Source organism: Strix uralensis, chromosome 7, assembly GCF_047716275.1.
Source record: "Strix uralensis isolate ZFMK-TIS-50842 chromosome 7, bStrUra1, whole genome shotgun sequence".
NCBI lineage: Eukaryota > Metazoa > Chordata > Aves > Strigiformes > Strigidae > Strix > Strix uralensis.
This window is the reverse complement of record NC_133978.1, coordinates 18204057-18225510: the sequence shown is the minus strand read 5'-3', so window position 1 is coordinate 18225510 and position 21454 is coordinate 18204057. Positions and strand designations below refer to the sequence as shown.

The window sequence follows — 21454 nt, the reverse complement described above, 5'->3', positions numbered from 1 at the left end:
TGTTCTGAGCAAGACTGCTGATATTAAAAATCCCATTTCTGTCTGAAAATTCTATCCTAGTTATAAATAATCCATAGAAGCCTCAAACTATAAAGAGTTAGTATTAAAAAAAAGAGAAAAAAAAATCCCCCCCCCCCCCCCAAACTTCTTAATCTTTCGATTTTTTTCCCTCAGGTTTTGTTTTTGAACTGCACAGCATTTTATTCATAGTCTGTTTCACATTTTCTCCAGTATAACTGGCTGGCCAGTTTCTCCCTTCCCAGGAACAACTCTAGTGAACATTAGCTGAGAAGAAGGAACCCCAGATACAGTGTTTCATGGCTATTATCTTAAAGATAGATCCGTAAGAAATTTAAATACAAGCCAGAATGGTATTTAAAAAACCAAACCCATTGCATTTAAGCATCTTTTTTCAGTGAGAGATCCTCAGCCTGGGAATCCAGCTGGAAAGCAAACTAGAATTTCACAAATATTAGACTTTCTGAGTACAACTGGAGCGATGATAATCTGGCCTAGCCCTGCAGTTGTCTCAGTGCTTGCGGAGCTGGCTGTGGTTAAATTCATGCTGCTCAGTGCATGTATTGAGTTCACTGGGGGTTGGTTTGTAAACAAGCTTAAAAGTACTTGCCTGGTAGTCGAAGCTCCCGCGCTGTGGTGTCTTGGATTACCTTTGTTTGAATAATACCACTTAGTTTCCTCTTAATGTGCCAGTTGCACAACAGATTTCTAGCCTCTCTGTGTTCAGCTTATTCAAAGTCTATTTTTAATTGTGTTAATTATAAACCATAATCCTCTACCCTCTTTGGACCTGCAAGCATCGGCCAGAGCAAGGCAAGTGGAGGGCAGTAGCAGGGGGAGGCTGAGCTTTGACAGAGGCCGATCGTCAGGTGCTGTAAGCAGATGGGACCCGGGCGGCCTGGCGGGGGCTGCGCTGGTGGCCATTCCCGGGTTGGCACCAGAGCGCGAAGGGCGGCGGCCTGCGGGGGCCTACCCCGACCCCCGGGCTTTACCATGTGTGCTTCTTGGCGAGGCAGCTGCGGTTTACCCCAGGTGTGAGCGCCTGCGGGGTGACTGGGCTCACCCCGGCCCACCCGCGTTGGTGGGCAGTTGCCGTTCATCCTCGCAGCAGGCGTCAGGGGGGTGGTTGGGCCTTACCCCAGCCCTGCGCATCGTGCGGGGTTGGGGTGACCCCCGGCACGCGCTTTGGCGGGTGTCGAGTTCTACCCTGGGGGCGGGGCGGCGGGGCCCGTCGTGACGGGGCGACCGGGGCGGGGGTGGTGTGTGTCTGTGCCCCAGCCTCCCGGGCGGCGCAGGGCGGCTGGGGGCGGGCGCGCTCCCAAGCACAGCGCCCCCCCCCCCCCCCCGGCTGCTCCGCTTCCCGCGGGGTTTGACCCGAATTCGGAACAAAAGGGCCGGTACGGGGTGGGGGCCTGGGGGCGGCCGGCCCGCCGCCCCGCCCCGCCCCGGCCCGCCGCCAGCCCCGCCCCGGCCCGCCGCCAGCCCCGCCCCGGCCCGCCGCCAGCCCCGCCGCCCGCGCCGACGGGCCGGCGGCGCCATCTGGCGGCGCCATCCGGCGCGGCGGTGCCGGGCCCGGGCTGGGGCTGGGGCTGGGGCGGGGGGGTGCGGGGAGCCCGGCGAGGGGAAACCGCGCGTGTTACACCGTAGCGCGAGAAATTGCACTCTGTGTGTCTTCCGCAGTGTTTGCAGTAACGTATCATCCGACTAAGATGCAGGTTTTCCAGTTGCACCAACCTGTAAGTTTTTATCTCATGAAACGCGTTTAATTTGCAGGTGCCCGTACCCCCAGCGAGTGCATCTTCAGCTGTGCCCTTCGCTCTGCAGCCGAAAATGGCTGGCGGGCCTCTGTCCTGCTGCTGCTAAAGGCAGGGAGAGTTTTCCTCGGTGGGAAGCATAAGGGAATGGTGCTTGGGGCTGGGGCCTTCTCTAATAGCCGGATCCACTGGTTTTTTTCCCCTACTTGTTCTGTAAGTTGAAATCAGTTTGTCAATTGGTGACTGAGACATGCATATTAAATTTCGATTTGGGTCAGAAGCATACTTCTAAGCTGACCATTGCTACTTGCTGTGGTTTTGTTGACCTTACAGAGCAGCCCCAGAGCTTATGAGCAAATTTCCTTACACAGGGAACTAAAGCAAAGAAGCACTCCAGCACTACTCTCCTGCTGCTCGGGGATCCAATCCATGGGTTAGTCCACAGCAAAACCCCCTGAGATGCCCTCAGTGTGGGGGTCAGATCCTCAATTCCAAATGGTCTGCTTTGTGTGCTCTCAGTCCTGTGGCCTGGCCCACATAGCAGATGTAGATATCACCAAAGAGCATTATAAAAGGTGCTGAGTTGTCTGTGCTGAGTTGTCTGTCCTGAAGGCAGAAATCTGCTTTGTAGATAGTACTGGGAATGGCAAGGAATGTTTTCCCTTGTTGCTGTGCTGCTCTTGAGTAGCCAGCTCACATGGTGGGGAGTATTCATGCCTCTGCATTCCTGAGTTTGGTACTAGGAATGCAAACAACTGCCATCCCTGAGCTGGCTTCCCCGAGTGCTGCCAATGTTTGTCCGCTGGGAGCCAAGAGCCAGATGTGCTTCACATAGTTTCCAGGCAGCATTGATCCATCAGATGACAGTAGCTATTGAGTGCTCTTATGGTGGCCCAGAGACACAAAGATGAAAGCCTGATGCCTGTCAGCACCTCCCTTGCCATTCCTGTGTCCCATCAGTTTTCACTTGAGTCCCCTCACAAAAGCAAATGCCACAGAACACGATGTTGCAATGTTAATGACCTTTATTTTTGAGAAAGAAAATCCCATGTTTTATAATGTTGAACTGTCAGACAAATTTGGGATACATTGAACTTTGTTGTCAAATGTTTTCCTGCACCCGCTCCCGCTGCCCATGCAGCTGTTCGGAGCCTCAGCTGGGAACCCACCTTCCTCTTTAGAAGCATTTTCCATGGCATCTCCTGGATGAATTTCATTAGAGAAGAAGAACAATATTTGAATGCCCTCTCAAACAAAGGTATTTTCATGGGAGAAAAAAAACCCTAAATCTAATGAACAGTCAAAGGGAAAACACTGTAGAGAGACCTGGAATAATTTCTTAAAGAGTGGCTTGTGTTGTTTCCCAGCTGCTCTGCCTTTAAACAGGCTCTTATCCCCAACTCAGGGGCTCCACCAATTGTAAAAGCAAGAACTAACCAGTGCCAGATTCAAGTCTCAAAATACAAACCATTTTAGATACAGGGAGCAAAGGGATGGGGGGCTGGTTTGTAAGAAAACTTCTAACCATTATTGTAGCATAAATAATATGGCATCTTTCACCTCAAATAGCCTAACACTTCATAAAATGATATGAGCTTCACTAGTTGCTGAAACACAGCTATTTCTGAAGTGGAACCTGATATCTTTTTTTTTTTTTTTTTTTTTTTTTTTAACCAGCAGAGAGCAATGTTTTAAGGTGGAAAGTGAAGGATACAATATACAACCAATCGTAAATATAATCTAGGAGGGCTTTGCAAAATGGAAAGATCAAGTAAAATCTACTTTTAGTAATAACATGCATTCTGGTGTATCATAAACTTGTGTCCCTAGTTTACAAATGCAATTAATTTAAGAGAGATACAAGAAACTCAAATAACATTTTGTCCTCTCTCTTTCAGTGATACTCTTTTACAGCTCTTTGGTAGCAGATGCTCTGGTTCCTTTCCTCTCTTCGTTTAGTTTAATGTCCAAGTCCCGGAGCTGGCTGAGGAACCCTGAATTTGGGCAGATGTCTCTGTGAGCACTCACTGTTTTCAGAGCATCCACGAGTGTCATGTTTTCATGGATCATTAAAAAGGCAAGCACTAAAGATGCCGATCGGCTCACCCCCATGGCACAATGAACAAACACCTTACCTGCAGAAAAAAAGAGGCACAGCAAGTTGAGTGGAATTTAGCATTTCTAAAGTGAGAAAAACACAGGGAAGACAAAAACTACTAGAAACAAGTTCAGAAAACAATGGTGACAATTAGCGGATACTCATGTTTTCAGGGAGGGCTAGTATAAGATAATGCCATACATCTGGGGCAAGGTGGCATTTCATACTGACCTCCTGAATCTAACTTAGGCTTCAGATTAAAATAGTTGACATTTTCTGTGGAAGGAGAAGCTTTCTGGGACTAAACTTGTTAGTATAGTTTTCTGTGGAAAAAAACCCAACAGTTTTGGCAGAAAATTTTGGCCCAGTCCTCACTGTGATCACTGACAAGTCTCATAAACTCTGTAGGATAGTCTGCCTGTAAAAATGGACTCATAATTTACTGTATCTCAGCAGCCCAGTGTGAGCTATAACTGGGGATTTAATAAAGCACTCCAGTGAAAGCAGCAGATCTTGCAGCCAGTCAGAGTCAGAGCAAACTCTGGAACAAATGGAAATTATGATAACTAGGCCATAATCCAAACTCTGCTGACAAAAATTCAGCAGGCTGTGGGTCAGGCTCGTAGTTTTTGACTTAGTTCATTAACTTCTGCTGCTTCTCTAGCTTAATAGACAGTCTGAATAAAGCTCCAATTCTGCGAAGCACTTAAGCATGTGAAGCATTTAAGCCAGAGCTGAAGTGCCACTGCTCCCAGCTGAGTGCATTTGGAGCAGGAGCAGGGCTGTGGTACACCGGGCAGGATCGCCAGGCTGGAGCCAGTGCTGGGGTGCAAGGGGTGCGAGGTGCATGTGAAAGCACACGGATCCTGCCAATTCCCGCAGGGGGGATCCATGAGGGAGCACCCGCAGTGCCAGAGCCTTTGCCCTCCCCTCTCACTCTGCTCCTGGAGTTGGCCCTTCCTCCTACCACACTGGGCTTGGGGCTGCCAGCCTTCCCTGGCTCCCAGGGACCTGGCCACAGCCACCTTCCCTGCAGTGCGTGGCATAGACGCCCTTCTCCCATCCTTGGCACGGCGGGTCTGCGTGTGCCTTCTCGAACTGTATGCTGAATCTGAGCTTTGCTGGCTGCCTGTTACTGCAAGGAGAAGCCATTTGGCTCGTGTGGAAACTTCCCCCCAAAGCTTCTCTTTGCCTCCCTCTTACCTCCTGAAGTGTTTAAGGCTTTGCCTATGAAATTGGCAGCATCATAAAAGAAGATACTTAAATCAAAGGAGGGATCATCAAATGCTTCTACTCCGTAGTACTCTATTTGCAGATCTTCGTAATATTTGGCTCCTGTGTTGATGCTATATGGCCCATCTGCTGCATTAAGGATATGAGTAATGTTGAGGCTTTGAAGAGTAGTTTTGCTCCTAGCAGCCCACCTGTTGAAAGACATGAAGGGCTCATTGGCAACACTCCTAACATTCTGCTAAAATAGCATGGTTTTAAAGTTAGTGCCTGCTCCTGCTAGGGAAGGATGCAGGAACTGCAGCTTGCTTACAGAGTAGCACATTTCTAGAAGCCCACAGTGCTTTGCACATGAAAAATGTGATATGGTGGTGTGGAGAGCAGCAAGAACACAGGCTTGCTGGTGGGATACTGTTAGTTAAGCAAATGCCTCCCAGCAGTTAATCCCTGGGAATATGGTTTACTATATAAAGTGGTCAAGATTTTCCTATAAATAGTTGTTTACCAAGTTCTAGAACTAATCTCTCATTCATAGTATGCATGGGTCGCAAGGGTGAGAACCCCCACAGATGCAGTAGCACCTCGTTCCTGGATTGGACATGAAGTGGCTGCATCATGCACACCAGCCAGGTTCTCCCTGCTTCCCACCATAAACTGGGACTGAAGTTATTCCACCAAACTGTGATCCTTAACTGATGTATTCATGAGGAGGAGGGGTTGGGAAAAATGAACTGATGATCTATGTAATCCAAATAGAAGTAATCCAAACAGAAGGAAATGGCAATAAATAGAAGTGATCACAAGAATAAGGTATTTGCATGAAAATTCCTGTTTGATATTTTCAGTTTTACCATCTTTGAAAGAAAGTTTGGATGTGGACTGGCAAAGTCCCTATTGCATTATTCATTTGGGTCCTCCTCAATTTGTTGATTCTGCTACTCCTATTTGAGTGTGAGGGCTATGGTGCTCCTGTTTGCTGATTTAGAGCACAGTTTCCAGGGCAGATAATGCATCTCAGAGTTGACACCAATTTGGTGTGGGTTCTTTAAGGACTTTTGTTTAGAATGCAAATAATTCTTACCCTGCCAAATCTGCTGTGGTTCACAGAATATAGAAAACCCAACTCAGACACACTATGAGTAAGTCACCATTTTGTATGTCATGTTTTTCATGACATCCAAACTCCTTATGTTCTCAGTTTTAGAAGCCTGTATGGCAAAAACATTCCTGAAGACCCAAAAGCTGCTCCCCAGTGTACCACACCCCTTCTTCCTCCTCCCAGGGACCAATAACAGCTTAATGATAGGACCATATGTTCTTACGCATCTCCCAGGTAAACATTTGGCCAGACTTGGTCCACATGATTATCAGACCCTCCTCTGAACCAAAAGAGCCGCTGGAGGTCTGATAGCGCTGGTGTTTCATAGGAAGCTCTGCTCCCTGCACTGCTAGTCGGAGACGGAGAGTCTCTGGTGTGAGGCATCTTGCTCCTCTCTTGCACGCACTCAGGCTGTATCAGAGACAGCTTTTCTGAAATGAATTAAGAGGAAACTTTCATACAGAAATAATATTCCCTAGAAAGTAGTCCTGTTCATTACCCTCCAAATAGCATTACATTATTATAACTAGTGTGTGCAGCAGGGCCTGCAGGTGTTGCTAAAAGCATCCAGAGAGCAGGACTGACTCTGTGGTAGGACTCTACAAGCATGTAATTCATCCCCTGAGAAAGCAGCAGCATACCATGATATGATGTAATTTCTTGTGAAGTGACACTGTTGAAAGAGAACATCCTGTGCCACCCAAATCAGCACTAGCTGAACCTCGTAGGTGCAGGTATTATTTCTGTTACTATAGTGCTGATGAGTGCATGCAAGAAAGCTCCAGTACTTTATGTTGGAGGGTTACCGAAGTGTTTGTGCACACTTGATTCTGGTTAGTTAAAACTGGAAGTTTTTGGAAGAATGAATCATTGGACTGACTTATACTTACAAAGCTTCTAGGGCCAAGGTGGAAATCTTAGGCTGTGTATGTAAGACACAGTCATATAGTGTATGTGTATACATATATAAAATGTATCTGCATAGTTTTCTTTCATTTATAGGAATGTATTTAAACACATGTATACACATAAATATACATACATGTATACATATGAATGGATTTTCACATGCATATATACATATCCATATATGTCTGTATGTATATAGATAGAAATGGAGAGAATTTGAACTAGTTTTTTCTATCTCTCTGGTGAATACCCCTGAACACTCAGCTATACTGGTACACTTGAGTCTGTCTGTCTCAGTCCCTCCTCTGGGAGCTGTTCCACTTTGTATAAATAATGTGGTAGCTACTTGCCTCCAGAGAGAGGCTGTTTCTCTCATCTGAGAGGTAGAGTACTTACCTGGGATGTGAGAAAAAAGAGCATCTGAATTTGGAGAAATTATAGTGCTGAAAGTTCTGTCTTGGTTGCCCTGTTAAGAATCCCATCTAGGACTGTTTTGCTCCCTCACAGATCATGCAGTGGAATATGGGCATCCCTTTTGCAATGTTGTTTGCTGGTTTAGACCCAGCAAGCTCAGGCCAGACAGTCCAGCCTGAAGCAGATCTCAGCTGAGCGCAAGAGTTCAAAGATATCCAAGCAGTCCCTTCTCTGAGACCTTAGAAGCATTTCTCCTGCCAGGTTCTCATTATCCTGAATTGCTGTTCTCACCCCCAGAGAACACTGATGATCTTCAATTGGTTGTTTGTTGGTATTAAATCCATAATGAATGTGAGAGCCACACTAGAACTCTTCCCAAAGTAGGGTGGCTGGTGTTTATTCTGATGTGGCATCAGCTTTCACTCTAATGCCTGAATGCCTAAATCTAGAGTTTGGGTTTATTTTCTCAGCAATTCTAGAAAACAAGTGCAGATGGGACCTGTGGAAGTCATCTCATCTGTCCCCTGCCCTACAACAGCAGCAGCCAGATAGATGTTAGATGTTGCTCTTAAAGCAACAACAACAACTTTGTCCAAACATCCAGGTACATTATTTGTAACAGCATAGGCTGATTGGGAGAATAAACAGAAAGCAAGGGATAATATCTTGTTGCTTATGAAAAAAGAAGTGAGATGATGCAAGGCATATTATTGCACACACCACATGTATTTCTGTGACCTCAGCCTAAATTTGCTTCACCTGCTCCCTTCTCCCTCCTCCTCCCCACAAATGTTAAGAGCAGTTGTAGCTTTTTTGTATGTTCCAATAAAAAGGAAGTCTCCTTAGGGTAACTACTTAATAAGCAAAATATGAAAAGCACAATAAAAATGATGGGAGAAATGGAAAAGAAGCTGACTGATTTTACTTTTAATGATGAAGGAAAAGAACTGCAGGGAAGTAGAGAGGAATATAGGGATAAAAGCCAACAAATTTTTCAGGGCAGATAATGTAACACAAAGAGCTTTGGTAAAAGAGTATGTTGTGCAATCCCAGCACAGATTAGCATGAAGAATAGCACAGAAAAAGATATTGTGCATTGCCCTACAGGTTTTACTGCCTTGCAAAAGTCATGCACTGTGCTCAAGAGCTACTGCCAACATTGTCATGATGACCTGTCTGTACTTTCACCGACACAGAACGTTAAGCTGAAGCAGTAAAACGAAATCAAGAAAAAGATCATACAGCTTCTACATCAGGAGATTCATAAGACCACAGGCTCATTGTCAAGGAGCGTGGATGATTCTCAATTGCTGCAGATGTTTAAAGGCTGAAGTTGTGGAGGTAAGCAGATGGATACTAAACTTTCAGTTCTCCTAGTCCCCACTGCTTTAAACTTCTGTTGTAGCCTGTCAGCTGGTAACAGAAATGGCGATGATTAGTAGAGAGAATTGCATTGCAAGGCCTCTTGTTCAAGACCCGACTTTGAGGAGGTTCTCCAAGAATTGAGCTGTTTTGGTGCTGGTGAAACTTAGCAGGCGACTCCAGCCTTTGCAGCCAGGGAGGTATTTTGCAACAGAGCTCCCTTTCATACAGCAATGCTCTTTCCAAAAAGTGCGTCAGCATCATTTGCTTCACATGACTAACACCAGATGAGTGAGCTCCTCGTGTGAACACGAAGCATAGCTCCTCCCAAGCACATCACTCTGTCCTGCGCTGCACTGGCCTTGAAATTGAATTGCTCTGCGGGGCCTTTGGGGTAAGCTTGGAAATAGCTATACCAGATGATTGGACTAATGAGGAAAGTAATATGAATTTTTTAATTGAAGACCAGGGACTTTGCTGAGGGTTCCCCCCCGCCCCGCTACTACTTTAAGATACTGCAAAGCTAGCAAAGTGTTGCCACTGATTACATTTCTCTAAGCTTCTCCCTCTGGGTGGCTCCCAGAAGCTGCTCTAGTTGGAAACAGCCAGTGATTGCAGGAGGGCAGGAGCCCCTGTAACTGGGAAGAAAAAATTCTGTCTTACAAGGTCACTAACGTTTTCTGCAGAGATCTAGACCATGCAAGTTGGATAGGATTACTTTTCTTTTAAACTGTAGCCTGGAAGTACCTAAAGACCTTCTCATTAGATTCTTTCTCTTCCCCCTCCCTTTTTTTTTTTTCTAGTTAGAAACAACAGCAACCAAAAATAGCCTTCTACCTATAGGAGACATTTGAGACTGGATAGAGTTTTTAAGGGCAATCCAGATGTATTAACCTCCTTGCTTCCCCAGGAGAATATAAGGTAGCACAAGCTTTAAAACTGTTTTGATTATGCATCAGTTCCCACACACCCAGAGCACTGGGGTGCACCCCAAATGGCTGGGGCTTTCTTGGCTCCGTGTCTGAGCTGTGGAGGCTTGGATTTCCCTGGGGGGCACGAGAGCCACCTCGGAGGCACAGGCTGCGGGGCCGACATCGCGGAGCTGCAGGGAGCACCCAGGAAGGGCTGGGGGTGACTCCACACCCTGCTTACATGCAGCTGGGTGCAGCTCCCGAGGGACGTGGTCATTACAGAGCCTCGTTTACAACAACTTCGCTGAGCTTTGTATCTCCCTGATATTATCTGGTCACTTGAGTACTACAGTCTGCAAGGCTTTTTCTTTTTCTTTCTTTTTCTACACTGGAAACAATTGCCATTTTCTACTGAAGATTTTTTTGGCAAAGAGAAGAAAAAAATGCACAACCCCCACTGACTTGAATTGGCTAAAGCATTTAACGGATGTGTGTTGCATTTGCAGATTCCAGTCAAAGAAAACTCAGCAAAGTTCTGGAAAAAGTGCAAACACTCCAATATTGTAGATTTGAAATAGTTCATTTTGCTATTTAAAAAAAAATTAGCCTTTCCATTTTTCTATTCAAAGTTACTTTTGTTTTGTAATTTGTCTTGTTTTAATATTTTAAAAGATTTTATGCAATGCTAAAGTAAATGTGGCTTGTTCCTGGTTGAGAAAAACATGTTTTGTCTAACTAAAAATGAACACGAACTGAGCAGCCATTTACCCACCTAGCCTTCACCTTTCACTTCTACAACAGGGGGAAGGCCTCTTGCCGTTTTGTCATGGTTGTTACCTTGACTCCTAAAGATCGAACTGGGCTGTAGAGAGGTTAAATGACTGTTCGAGCTCCCAAGAGGAGTCTATGGCAAGGCGTTAGTTGGGCCCCAAGTCATCTTTCCTCTATCCCTTTTGCTAGCACCTTTCTAGCTGGCACAGCTCTGCCTGTGATTATGAGGGTAGCCCAGATAGGGACAGGTGTCTCTCAATAATGAGGTCTTACATGAGATTATTGATAGCCTCGGGCACAACAGGGCACTGATTTTGGCTGGACCTGTGGTTACTACAATAATGCAAACACTAGATAACAACAACATGATACAGAAAGCTCGTGCAGCCAAATATCCTAAATTCCCTGAATCAAAGTCTAACAAACTAGATGTTTCAAAATACCAAAGCATGAGATCAGAATATAAATCATGTGGAAAAAAAAAAGCCTTTCAATGCATTTGAAATTGCTCTCTACTCTGTTTTTGCTTCTCTTTTCTCTCAGCAAGCATCTCTGCACTCATCTTTTACACTCCTTGCTCTTTTCTCTCAGGTAGTGCTTAACACTATGGCTCTTTGTCCCCCTGATGGAAAAATCCAGATGGAAAGAAGTGTGGTTCACAGGGAAATGATCATGTAAGTGGAATTAATCTTTCAGATACTGTAATGTGAAATCTGATCTTCCTTTTTGTTAAGAAGACCCAATCTGTGTCTCTACGTTTTGGCCAGAATCCGACGCTAAGAGAACCCTCGAGTCTCTTGAGGTAGAGCTGAAAGCCTTGTGTGCAGAAACAGGCACATTTAAAAGCAATAGCAAAGTTAAAACAGCCAGATGGGAACCTAGCAGGCAACCGAGAGGGGAACTCTATGTTTTCCTTGCAAACCTACAGGGGCTTGTTTGCAGGAATTAGAATCTCTCACCAGCAGTTCACTGCAGCTCTAATACCAAGTGGTATTGAAAATGAGAAGCAGGTTATGGCTGATGGTTTAAATGAGGCACCTATGGGAATTTAGAAATGAGATCCTGGACTTGTCTCGGTGTAGACTGTGCACATGGCAGAGCAATATTGCTTTCTTGGCTGACTGCATCATATATTATGGCCTTTTATTTTGCCCACATTCAAACAGCGGGGAACAGTAGAAGTTCATTGCTCCTGCTTGCTGTTTAAAGCCTGATCTGCCTCACCAGAGGCAGTGCCCCTGAATAATGGAAACCAGAATCGGTCCCTTGGCCACACTGCGGGTACATGTTCAATGCAGCACTGTATTAATGCCATTGCCATTATTCCAGAGTGAAGAGAAAAGCAGAATGTACAATTAAAGCTCTGTTTGGTTTGGTTTTTAAGAGAATTTACTACCTGGGAAAGATGCCAGATCGAGGGCTCTGGAAAACACAGCCCTCTCTTTAACCACAGTGTGGGGAAGGAGCGGGAGCAGCCCTGCAAGCCTCCTCCACAGCTACACCCTCAGCTCAGCTCGCAGATGCCCTTCACCCTACGCCGGCAGCCGTGTTTTAGTGGGTGGGAGAAAATCTGAGTCTTCACACCTCTTCACTGCTTGGTCTCCCTCCTGACACCTCTGTTCACGTCCGGCCTTGTACATTTATGATGGGGCCCTCTGACTCCTCCAAACTGAGCTGGAAGGTACCATCTTCTGCTTGCGAGGAGCCTGCAATGGACTGGAGAGCAAAAAGCTCCTTCCTCAGTGAGCCCTCCCATCCCTGTGCAGGGCTGCCTGTGGGGCTGGAGGGGCTGCTGCAGGGCAGAGACAGCCTGTTGCTGCCCTACAGGAGCTGCGTACACCTGGGGACGACAGGGACATAATACAAGGCTGTTTCAGGAGTGGGAGCTATGGGAGGGCAGGGCAAGTGAGGGCGACCAGCCTCAGCCAGGGGTTTGGATAGCCGGGAGAGCCCGCAGTGCTAAGGCAGGTCAAGGGGGTGCATGGCCATGGACAGAGCTGCGAGGTGACGCAGGTGGAGCTGAAGCCCAAGTGTCTCAGCTCAGATGGGCTCCTGAGTGAGGTGGGGAGCCCCAGCGAGGCCTCCCACCACTCGCTCTCACACAGCTCCTTCCCACAGCCCATCCCAGCTCACACAGCCACCCTTGTCCTCGGACAAGGCAAGCACCCAGGAGGAGCACAGCTTGCTCAGCCAGGCTCATGGCCCTGCCAGCAGGATTCAGGCTCATGGGAGGAGCTTCACCTGTGCCCTGCTGGTTTTGGGGAGAGGATGTTATTGTTAGCTCATGCAAGTGCTCCTGGAGAGCATTTCCTTTCTTTTGCAATGTAACATATTTTGCAATGTGCATATTTTCCCAAGGTCCTATTTTTCCAAGGGGGGAGAACCTCCGTGATGCCTCCAGCCCCCCAGCCCCTCCCTGCCTCCTCCAGCCCTCCCTTTTAAGAGCCACAAAGCCCAGGAAGAGGCACCTGCCCACACACAGGGCTAGTTCTGCAGGAAAGGATGCTTGAAAAATGGGGGTGGCGGATGGAAAAATGGGGAGTCCTGCTTGCAGTGACAGGCCATGGCTGTGGCAGGATCACAGCTTTTACATCTGCAGCTTTCAGATTCAAAGGAGATAAAAAAAAGAAGTATTACCTTAGCAGCTGACATCTCTGAGCTATTCAATGCAACATCCCCAGCAAGACAGCGCTGCCCTCCACAGGCTCCTACCATAATTTCCGACTCGTCTCGTGGATATCTGTCAAACCTACAGTGATGCTTTCCCCTTTAATTCTCTTCTGGGGCATTCCTGTCCAGGGTACCACAGCTAGGAATTAAAACCCCCCAAAACTACTGGTTTTCTTGACACATCTCGACTACACTCATGCTTCTTCCTGAATTAAAATAGCTGTAGTTTTAAGTCCTGCTGCCAGCAGCCATAACTGTGCTATATGCTATAATCAGGAGAGCACACAATCACCATGCAGCTAACTGCTTCTAATAGTAGAAACTTCACTCTAATCTTATATAACGCCAGTAATGGAGCAGAGAGGCTGTGGCTTGTGAGGAGCTTCGACAGCATGCTTCCTTGGGCAGCCTGTGCCCTGAGGGCAGAGGAGCTCCAGTGAGAGCAAGAAAAACAAAGTGACCTTGATATTGATAACAGTTCAGTGAGTGCTGTCACAGCTAACGCTGTGCCAAGATTTCATCAGTGTCACAGGCTGTCAATAGGTGTAAGTTATGGGCAGTTCTCATGCAAATGATGTCAAAGAGACCAGACTCTGAGGCGAGGGGTGGGTGGGATGCCTTGTAAACTTCAGGGAAGACAAACAAGGATGTTAATATATTACTGTTAAAAGGGACTCCAACGCACTTGCCCTTCTGCAGGCAGTATGGATTTGTGTGACTGTGGATTAAAGGGGGGGGTTCTTCTCCTTGATTTACTCCTCAAATTATTTTTGTCTGACTGCTGCTGTCAATACAAAATTGACAATGCTGTCAAGCTTGCAAGATTTCAGAAGATTTGAAGGCATGAATAAAGGGATTTTGATATTCTTCAGTCATTTGGCAGGGATATCTTTGAGCTGTCTGTCTCTCCCTGCACTTTTAACGTAAGCAGTGAAGTGCTCTCCTTGCCTTGTCTTGCTTGAAAGGGTACATATGAAAAAAGCACCTTTTTCTAAGGTTGACAAAGCTGTACAAACTCTTTGGAGTGAAATCAAGAGCAAAAAGACTCAAAACTCTACAATGGAAGATCTATTTTGGCACTTAAGCTCCATGATGTGCCTGAAAAAGCTTAAGGGACGCTGTCAGCTTTGTTGGGGCAGAGTGGAATGTTTTTTCTTTAGATTTTTTTTTTTTTAATTGCTGGCTTTAAAATAATGATTTGTTTTTTGATTAAGTCACCTTTTAAGTAGGGTCATGTCACAAAGGAATTTTCCACTGATGAGGTGCATCAAAACTACCAAGAGGAGATATTAAGACCTGGAACTGGGGTTTAGTTTCTCTTGCAAACTTTTGAGTATGTGTCTGATGAATATTTGCTCTTAATTTTGTATCTTGAATTTGAAGAAATAAAACTGGGGGTGGTTTTCCTGTTGCTTCTCTCTGGTATTGGGGTACCAGGTAAATGAGAGTGAACCAGGGAGCTGCCTAGTCAGGGAGTGTGGGTAAAGCAGTGTGTGCAGCCACCTCTCTGGGCTGTGATGGATGAGGGGCCAAGGGCAGGGGGGACATGGTTGCTGCTCTATGGAATGTCCAGTCCCAGGGTCACTGGGAGAGCTTGCCCTGCCGTTTGCTGGCTGGTGGGAAGGAGTTTCCCTGCCAGGCCTTGCAGTGCTGTCTCTGCAAGGAGCCGGCAGTGCGGTGCTGCCCCACTCCCCAGATACCATGCTGATGCCACCTGAGTCTTGCAGTTGGTCAGGCAGGGCAGTAGCAAAGGTTATTATGTGCCAGCAAGTTTTTGCAGGGTCTTCTCACCATTATCTTGTCAGGTTTTATGTTGTTGTTTTTCTGATGCTGTTCCCTGCTGAGGCTTGGTGTGGACTATAGATTGATGCCAAAGCTGGTAGGGTGACGGAGGGAGGAAGAGCCTCCAGCAAAGCATCAGCCTCATGGCTCCCAGGAGGCAGAGTCAAGCACAGGTAGCAGGGAGGGGTGCAGCCTTGCAGGAGGTTGTGTCTGCTGCAGGCGGTTTATAATAGACAGTTTGGGAACAGACTGCAAATGTAACAGTCCATTTTCCCAAAGCAAACCTCAGTGCCTCCAGCACAGCCCTCGGAAGCCTGTCCTCTGCTTGAGAAAGTTGCTGTGAGCAGGAATACATTAAGGACTGCAAGCTTCTCAGGTACAATGGTAATGGGAGCCACCCGTGAGCTATAAATAGCATTAACATCCTTTCTCTCCAGTGCCTGGCATCCCAAATAGTCATTTTTGCTGGTGCTAGTGAAAATGAATAAAGCTTTGAACAGCTTTTATTTGTGCTCTCTTTGCAGGCTGGAATTTTGTGAGTAGTTTTTCTTATTGGCTCTGAATTTTGAGTTTATTTTAAGGGAAAATATCGGCATTTTCTCCTTTTAGATTTTTTCTTTTTTTAATGATCATATATAATTTTCATATTTTTAGCACAACTATGTGGGTGATGCTATTGTGACAGGAGAGTGGGGATCACAAGTAGTCATTTACAAAAAACCTGTGTGATTGCAGGAAAAGGGACAAAAACCTCAGGAACCAAAATATAGTCTTACAGAAATCTTATATATTTTTTAGGTTTTAGTTTTTAACAAAATACTGAAAATGTTTTGGTTTAGAATTAAGCAAAAAATGCAAGGTGTTTTGGCATGATTTGTGGTGTTTACATTGAGAGATCAGACAGAAATAGTTGTTGAAGTAGAAGGAAAAGCTTTACATGCCTATCAGACAAGATCTTCCTGTGGTGTCATAGATGTCTTTTGTCAAGGAGCAAAACTGAGATCAAAACTGGCAAAAAGGACTCTTTTCAAAATATTTAGGGTATACTTGATGAAGTCCTGTTATAAAATGGTAAAGTCTCACGTTATGCAACTCTCCTTTGCTGTTACAGACATTCAAGAAATCAAGATCTACAAATCAGACATTTTGCTCCGGGATAACCACTGAACCACTGCTGCTAGATGAACTGGTACAGCTGGAAGAATAAGGCAAGCTTTCAAATATGCAAAAAGGGCTATATTTTTTTCCAATTATGCCAACTGATATAATTATATACTGTCTTTACTGACAACCCTTGCCTTAGACCAGCACAGCAACACTGCTGTTACTGAAAAGCTGTGATTTTTCATGTTGCCAGAAGATGGCAGAAGAAAGCAATCTTGAATGATTTAAAAATGCACAGTATACTCATGAATGGTATTTAAAGGGAGCTGTTATGATACACAAGAAACTGCACTTGTTGGATGGAAGAAAAATGTGAAATATACTAGATGAATTAAATTGGTATTGACCTGGGTGTATACATCAAATGGTCCCATGCAGGTTTTCTGTATCAGAAAAGCCTGTAACAGTGTTCATTTTTCCTATGCACAGTGCAGTTGGCCTGGTTTTCTTCCAGGGGCAAAATCTGTTCTACAAACCAGTCCAGGACATCCACCAATCACCCAAAGTAAAAACCAGGGTGATTCTTTTAGTCTTTTATTCTCTCTCTCTCCAAATACGTTTTTCTTCCCTTTCCCACTTCCTCCAGTCATGGCAGGAAAAGAGCCAAGATAGTGCAAACATCCCCTCCTCCAGCTTTCAGGAAGAGAGGGGGATGCAAAGGGAGAGGCTGGGTGGGAGAACATGCCTGAGCGCTGAAAACCTGTTGCTTTGAGTTGCTGGACTGGGCAGTGGGCTAGTGGTGGTGGTCGCCTCCGAGAGTGTCTCTCCCACCTGTTCTCCAGGGGAAAACTGACCCTTCAGTCACATGGGTCTCACAGAGGGGAGACCTTATAGTGGCCTTCCAGTACTTAAAGGGGGCCTACAGGAAAGATGGGGAGGGACTCTTTATCAGGGAGTGTAGTGATAGGATGAGAGGTAAGTTTTAAACTAAAAGAGAGTAGATTCAGATTAGATAAAAGGAAGAAATTCTTTACTGTGAGGATGGTGAGACACTGGAACAGGTTGCCAAGAGAGGTTGTGGCTGCCCCCTCCCTGGCAGTGTTCAAGGTCAGGTTGGATGAGGCTTTGAGCAACATGGTCTAGTGGAAGGTGTCCCTGTCCGTGGCAGGGGGGTTGGAATGAGATGATATTTAAAGTCCCTTCCAACCCAAACCATTCTATGGATTCTATGATTTCCACTGCCAGGACGGAGCCTCCCTCAGGAGCAGGCGGGGCTCTGGCTTGAATGGAGGAGTCCATGCTGTTCACACTCTCTCCCCAGCTGCTTTGACTTTGAATATTTTTCCTAAAGGAAATAAACCCTCTACAAGAATGGAAAATGGTTTGGAAACTGCAGTCAGACTGGCTGAGGGCTTTGAGTTACCCGAAGGCATTACTCCTCCTCCCACTCTGGAACAACGCTTCCCTTGCATCCTTCTAAAAGATAGAAGAAAGATGAAGAAAACTTGCAAAGGTTATTGGGCATCAGTGGAAATTACCAGGCACTTACTAACCCATGGGAGTTACTTCCAGACAGCAGCACCCCACAGACCCTGGGGCTCCGGGCAGTGGGGTCCCGGCGGTGGGGTCCTGACCCCAGCCATGCTGCTGCCCCCCGCCACGTGACCCTGCGACACGGCGGCGGGAAGCGCAGGGTGGAGCCTGCTGCTGCCTGGCCTTCAGCCCAGATCAGAATGAGGCTTCGAGGGAAGCTACCAGCAGCTTTGCAGTTCATCTGAGGAGGGGACAAAGCCTCATGGCCCTGACAGCCATGCTGGAGACCCTGCAGCAGTGGGCCCAACTCCAGCGACAGCTGGCTCAGCTGTCCTTCACTCTTCCTCCTCTTTTCTCCCTCACAGCCTGAGCTAGCCTCCTTGCAGTGGATGGAGGCAGGGTGCTTGTTGGGGCAAGGGGTCAGTTAGAGAGCTTTGTACTAGGACCAGCCCTTCTGTCCAGTCTGCAGCCATTAAAAGCATTATGAAGTTTAGGGAGTAGCCAATCTATTGAAGGCCAAAATCTGGAAGATAGGCAGGGGAAGAATCACTCTATAGTTGTCCTGTTTCTTATGTTGTCTTCCCCTAGACTCTGCTCTTGGCTGATGGAGAATCATTGACCTTCAGGTCTAACCAGCCTTGGCACCTTTTCCACCTGTCTTATGAATGAGGTGTCCACAATATCCATTACTAAATAGCAAATTATATAACATGGGCACCAAACACCCAGCATCTGCCTGCCAGGCTGGGAATACATTTGTCACTATGAACCAAGGTTCATTTTACAGTGGCAGCAAGGAGGAGGATGACAGGGGAGCAAAAGTGAAGAAGCAAAAGGAAAATGTTTGAAGCCACTTTCAACTGTTGTTACGATGAGAAAAAGCAACTGATGCTATGGACGCCCATCACCTGAGCAGGAACACCCTTGCCCCATGAGGTGATGCTAACACAGACCGCAGTGCCCTCCCACCTTCCCCCTCAGGATGCTGATCCTACTTGGCTTTTTAAGGTATTGCTTCTTATATTGCTTCTTTTGCTAAAACGACTTTGTTCCCACCTTGGTTCTGCGGTTAGCAGCAGAATCAGCTTCATCTTGTGAAGAAAGTGAGTGATGGAAGCTCTGCAGCTGCTGACCACACCACAAGAGCACTGCCAGCATCCAGGAGCTTTCTTTTGCCCTTTGGTTGCCCACATCTGGGTTACAGTGTCCCACCTGCTATCCAGAAGTAGATTAAACCTCCCTGAAAATTAATAGGTTTAACAGAGCACAAAATTACTTTGAATCTTCCTCGTTCAGGACATCCTACAACCTGGGTACTTTTGCCAAGCTTCCAGCAACTGATCATCTAGGTCAAAGCAGCTCCAGGGTATGCTTAATCCTGCTTTGGACATGAGGTGAGCAAGCACATACCCTTTACACGTTGAGGTTTTAGTAGGTATGTGTGTAGGGGGAAACAACACTCTACAGACATCTGTTCCCCTTCCATGCTTGAAAGGAAAATCCTGTCAGCACTGAAGCATTAACTTCAAATGTCAATTTGCTATCATTTTTAGTGAAGACAATCGTGAGAACTGTTCAGCACAGGTTTATCCTGAAAACAAAGGAAAATGCAGGGCTGTCCAAGAATTTGAAAGTTCTGGGTGGAAGAGATTTTCTATTTCTATTCTATTGGGTGAGATGTATATACCTGAGTTTTCTATTTGTGTTCTATTGAGCAAGTTGTATATACCTGAGAGGGAACAAGCATATGCACAGGTCAGTTCAGAAGGGAGTAAGCTCCTGAACAGGTCACTTAATCATGGTTGCAGTATTGGATCAGGTCTTGAGATGGCTACACTGAATTCTGGTCTTCTCCTGCTGCTTACTCTTGACCATTGCCAAAAGTAAGGGCTGAGACTGGGTAGGTCGCTCCTAACGCAAAAGATCAAATCTGGTCTGAAATGCAGGAGCCCAGGGCTAGGCCAACTCAGTTGGGCCCTTTTCTCTATTTCTGGGGCTGTGAGACACAGAAAAGTGGTTACTGACTCGCTGACTATTGGAACAGAAAAATGTGCCGTAGAGCTGAAGTGCTTTCTTATCCTGACTTACTAAATGCCTGTCCCACTTTCTCTATCCGTGGTGACAGCAGACTCTGCTAGTCAAGCCTGTCCCTTTTTCTGCCTTCCTAGAGTTATAAACAATTGTGATTACCAAATAACTCCATCTCATTCCTCTGTTAGCTTAAGTATCCTGTTGATGAACCACAAACTGGGTGACAACAGGCAAGACCTCGATAGTTAAAAATTCAAACTCCTCTTCTAGCAGAGGTGCTGCATGGTGGTGAGGCTCTCTTCACATACACACAGCCTGCCTTCTGGCCAGTTACATCTCCTCCAGGCAGGATGCTGCTGCATCTTGACTTTACAGCTCCTCTATGTGGCTACGTGTGCTTTCACAGCAGCATCTATTAGCACCAACAGGCCTCCCTTTCAGGGATCTGCAAGCGTGCCACCTTTTGGTGCAGGATTGCAGCCTGCTACCCCCAGAGGAAATAAAGACAAAATCCTGGTCAAAGAGGGCCAAAGAGTTAAGGTTATGACTTTCTAAATGTTTATCTTCAGTCTGAGTTTGATGTCTGGATAATAAGGTGACTAGTGTCTTACTGAAACCTAAGGCAGGTTAAACAACACAGAGGAAAACAGTGGTTTGCCTGAGCTGCAGGACAGAGGCTGTGCAGGGCCCCACCATTCCCCACTCACAGTCTCTGTGGCTGAGGATTTCATGCAGTGTCTCTTCCTAAACCCTTCAGATCTGAACTTATGAATGGTGGATACAGCTGCGCTTCTTTTTTCTTTCTAAGAAGAATGGCTTTCCCTTTGTACTGTTTGAATTTTGTCATGCTGCTTTGGTTCACTCACCGTTTTCCTGGGTTTGGTAAAGAAGGTGTCTGTGAAAACAAGAATGGAAAAAAGGATAATTATCAAATACTTTTTTTATATATATATATGGGGGAGAGATTTTTCAAAGGGAGAAAGGGGAGTGTATCCGGTTATGCACCTAAATATTATTTATGCCCTTGAAAATCTTTCGCTTACAGTGCATAATTGGTCTGTACAAACCCATTGTCAGAAGAGGTAATTGACCATTTTTATAGGAGGATCAGTAACAAAACCACTCCAGGCTATTGTGCTAGAAATTAAAAAAAAAATTAGGAATTATGGAAAGAATATGTTTCAGGGCATCAGCCAGCCTCTCCTGAAACTATGCAAATTCACTTGGTGAAAACAACAGCAGACACAATGAAATGAGTTGTATATGAAGAACTGTGATCTCAAATGTGATATTATGCAGAAGGTAAAGAGTCTGTACTAGATAAGTAACAGCTCGATGTGTTATCAAGGGTGCACTTCGATTTTGATGAATGTTAAAAGAACCTTTAGCCTTGAAAATAAAGAGGATAATTTCTCTCTAGGCAATGCTGCTCATGAAAGTCATAAAATAAGAGCACTGGAGCCCTAATTTTATAGTGCTTTTTAAATGATTTTCAAATGGTCCAGCTGCTTTGTGCCACAATAACACAAGGCAGAGATATTTACGCTGGCGATAACAAGCATGCATCAGCCTGCCTGAGCTGCTCTCCACAGGCAGCCTGCGTTAGGCGAAACACACATGGAAAGCTGATACTTGCCAATGCAGATTGATCACAATTACACCGTGGCTAGAGCAATCCCAGGAAGCTGCTTTTTTTCACCAGACAACTTGATTGTTTTTCTTGTCTGTGTCTCGCCTGCAAAGCACGGGATGTACGCGGCCAGCGATG

At 45.9% G+C, this 21454-nt stretch overlaps 2 protein-coding genes and 1 long non-coding RNA gene across 5 annotated transcripts in view; 1 reads left to right on the top strand and 2 right to left on the bottom strand.

Moving 5' to 3' along the window:
- LOC141945860 (dual specificity protein phosphatase 13B-like) overlaps positions 1-1132 on the bottom strand; it is a 24239-nt gene extending 23107 nt beyond the window's left edge. The window contains exon 1 of the mRNA XM_074874589.1: positions 629-1132. The gene's annotated coding sequence lies outside the window, so the exon portion shown is untranslated. The remainder of the gene's footprint in view (positions 1-628) is intronic.
- LOC141945862 (uncharacterized) lies at positions 841-16530 on the top strand. Of its 2 annotated transcripts, XR_012629647.1 has the most exons (5): positions 875-887; positions 1699-1754; positions 8719-8863; positions 11158-11240; positions 16130-16530. It is a non-coding gene; the product is annotated as an uncharacterized LOC141945862 (long non-coding RNA). The 2 variants fall into 2 exon arrangements; XR_012629648.1 differs by lacking the exon at positions 1699-1754 and having other exon boundaries at positions 841-892.
- LOC141945861 (dual specificity protein phosphatase 13B-like) lies at positions 2780-21454 on the bottom strand. Of its 2 annotated transcripts, XM_074874591.1 has the most exons (5): positions 21323-21454; positions 20553-20581; positions 6423-6630; positions 5074-5294; positions 2780-3907 (listed from the first exon to the last, which is right to left on the bottom strand). In XM_074874591.1, exons 3-5 carry the CDS (start codon positions 6581-6583, stop codon positions 3681-3683), a joined length of 609 nt encoding a protein of 202 aa, XP_074730692.1. In that variant the 5' UTR covers positions 6584-6630; positions 20553-20581; positions 21323-21454; the 3' UTR covers positions 2780-3680. The 2 variants fall into 2 exon arrangements, with proteins under 2 accessions (XP_074730692.1, XP_074730691.1); XM_074874590.1 differs by lacking the exons at positions 20553-20581; positions 21323-21454 and adding an exon at positions 13204-13651.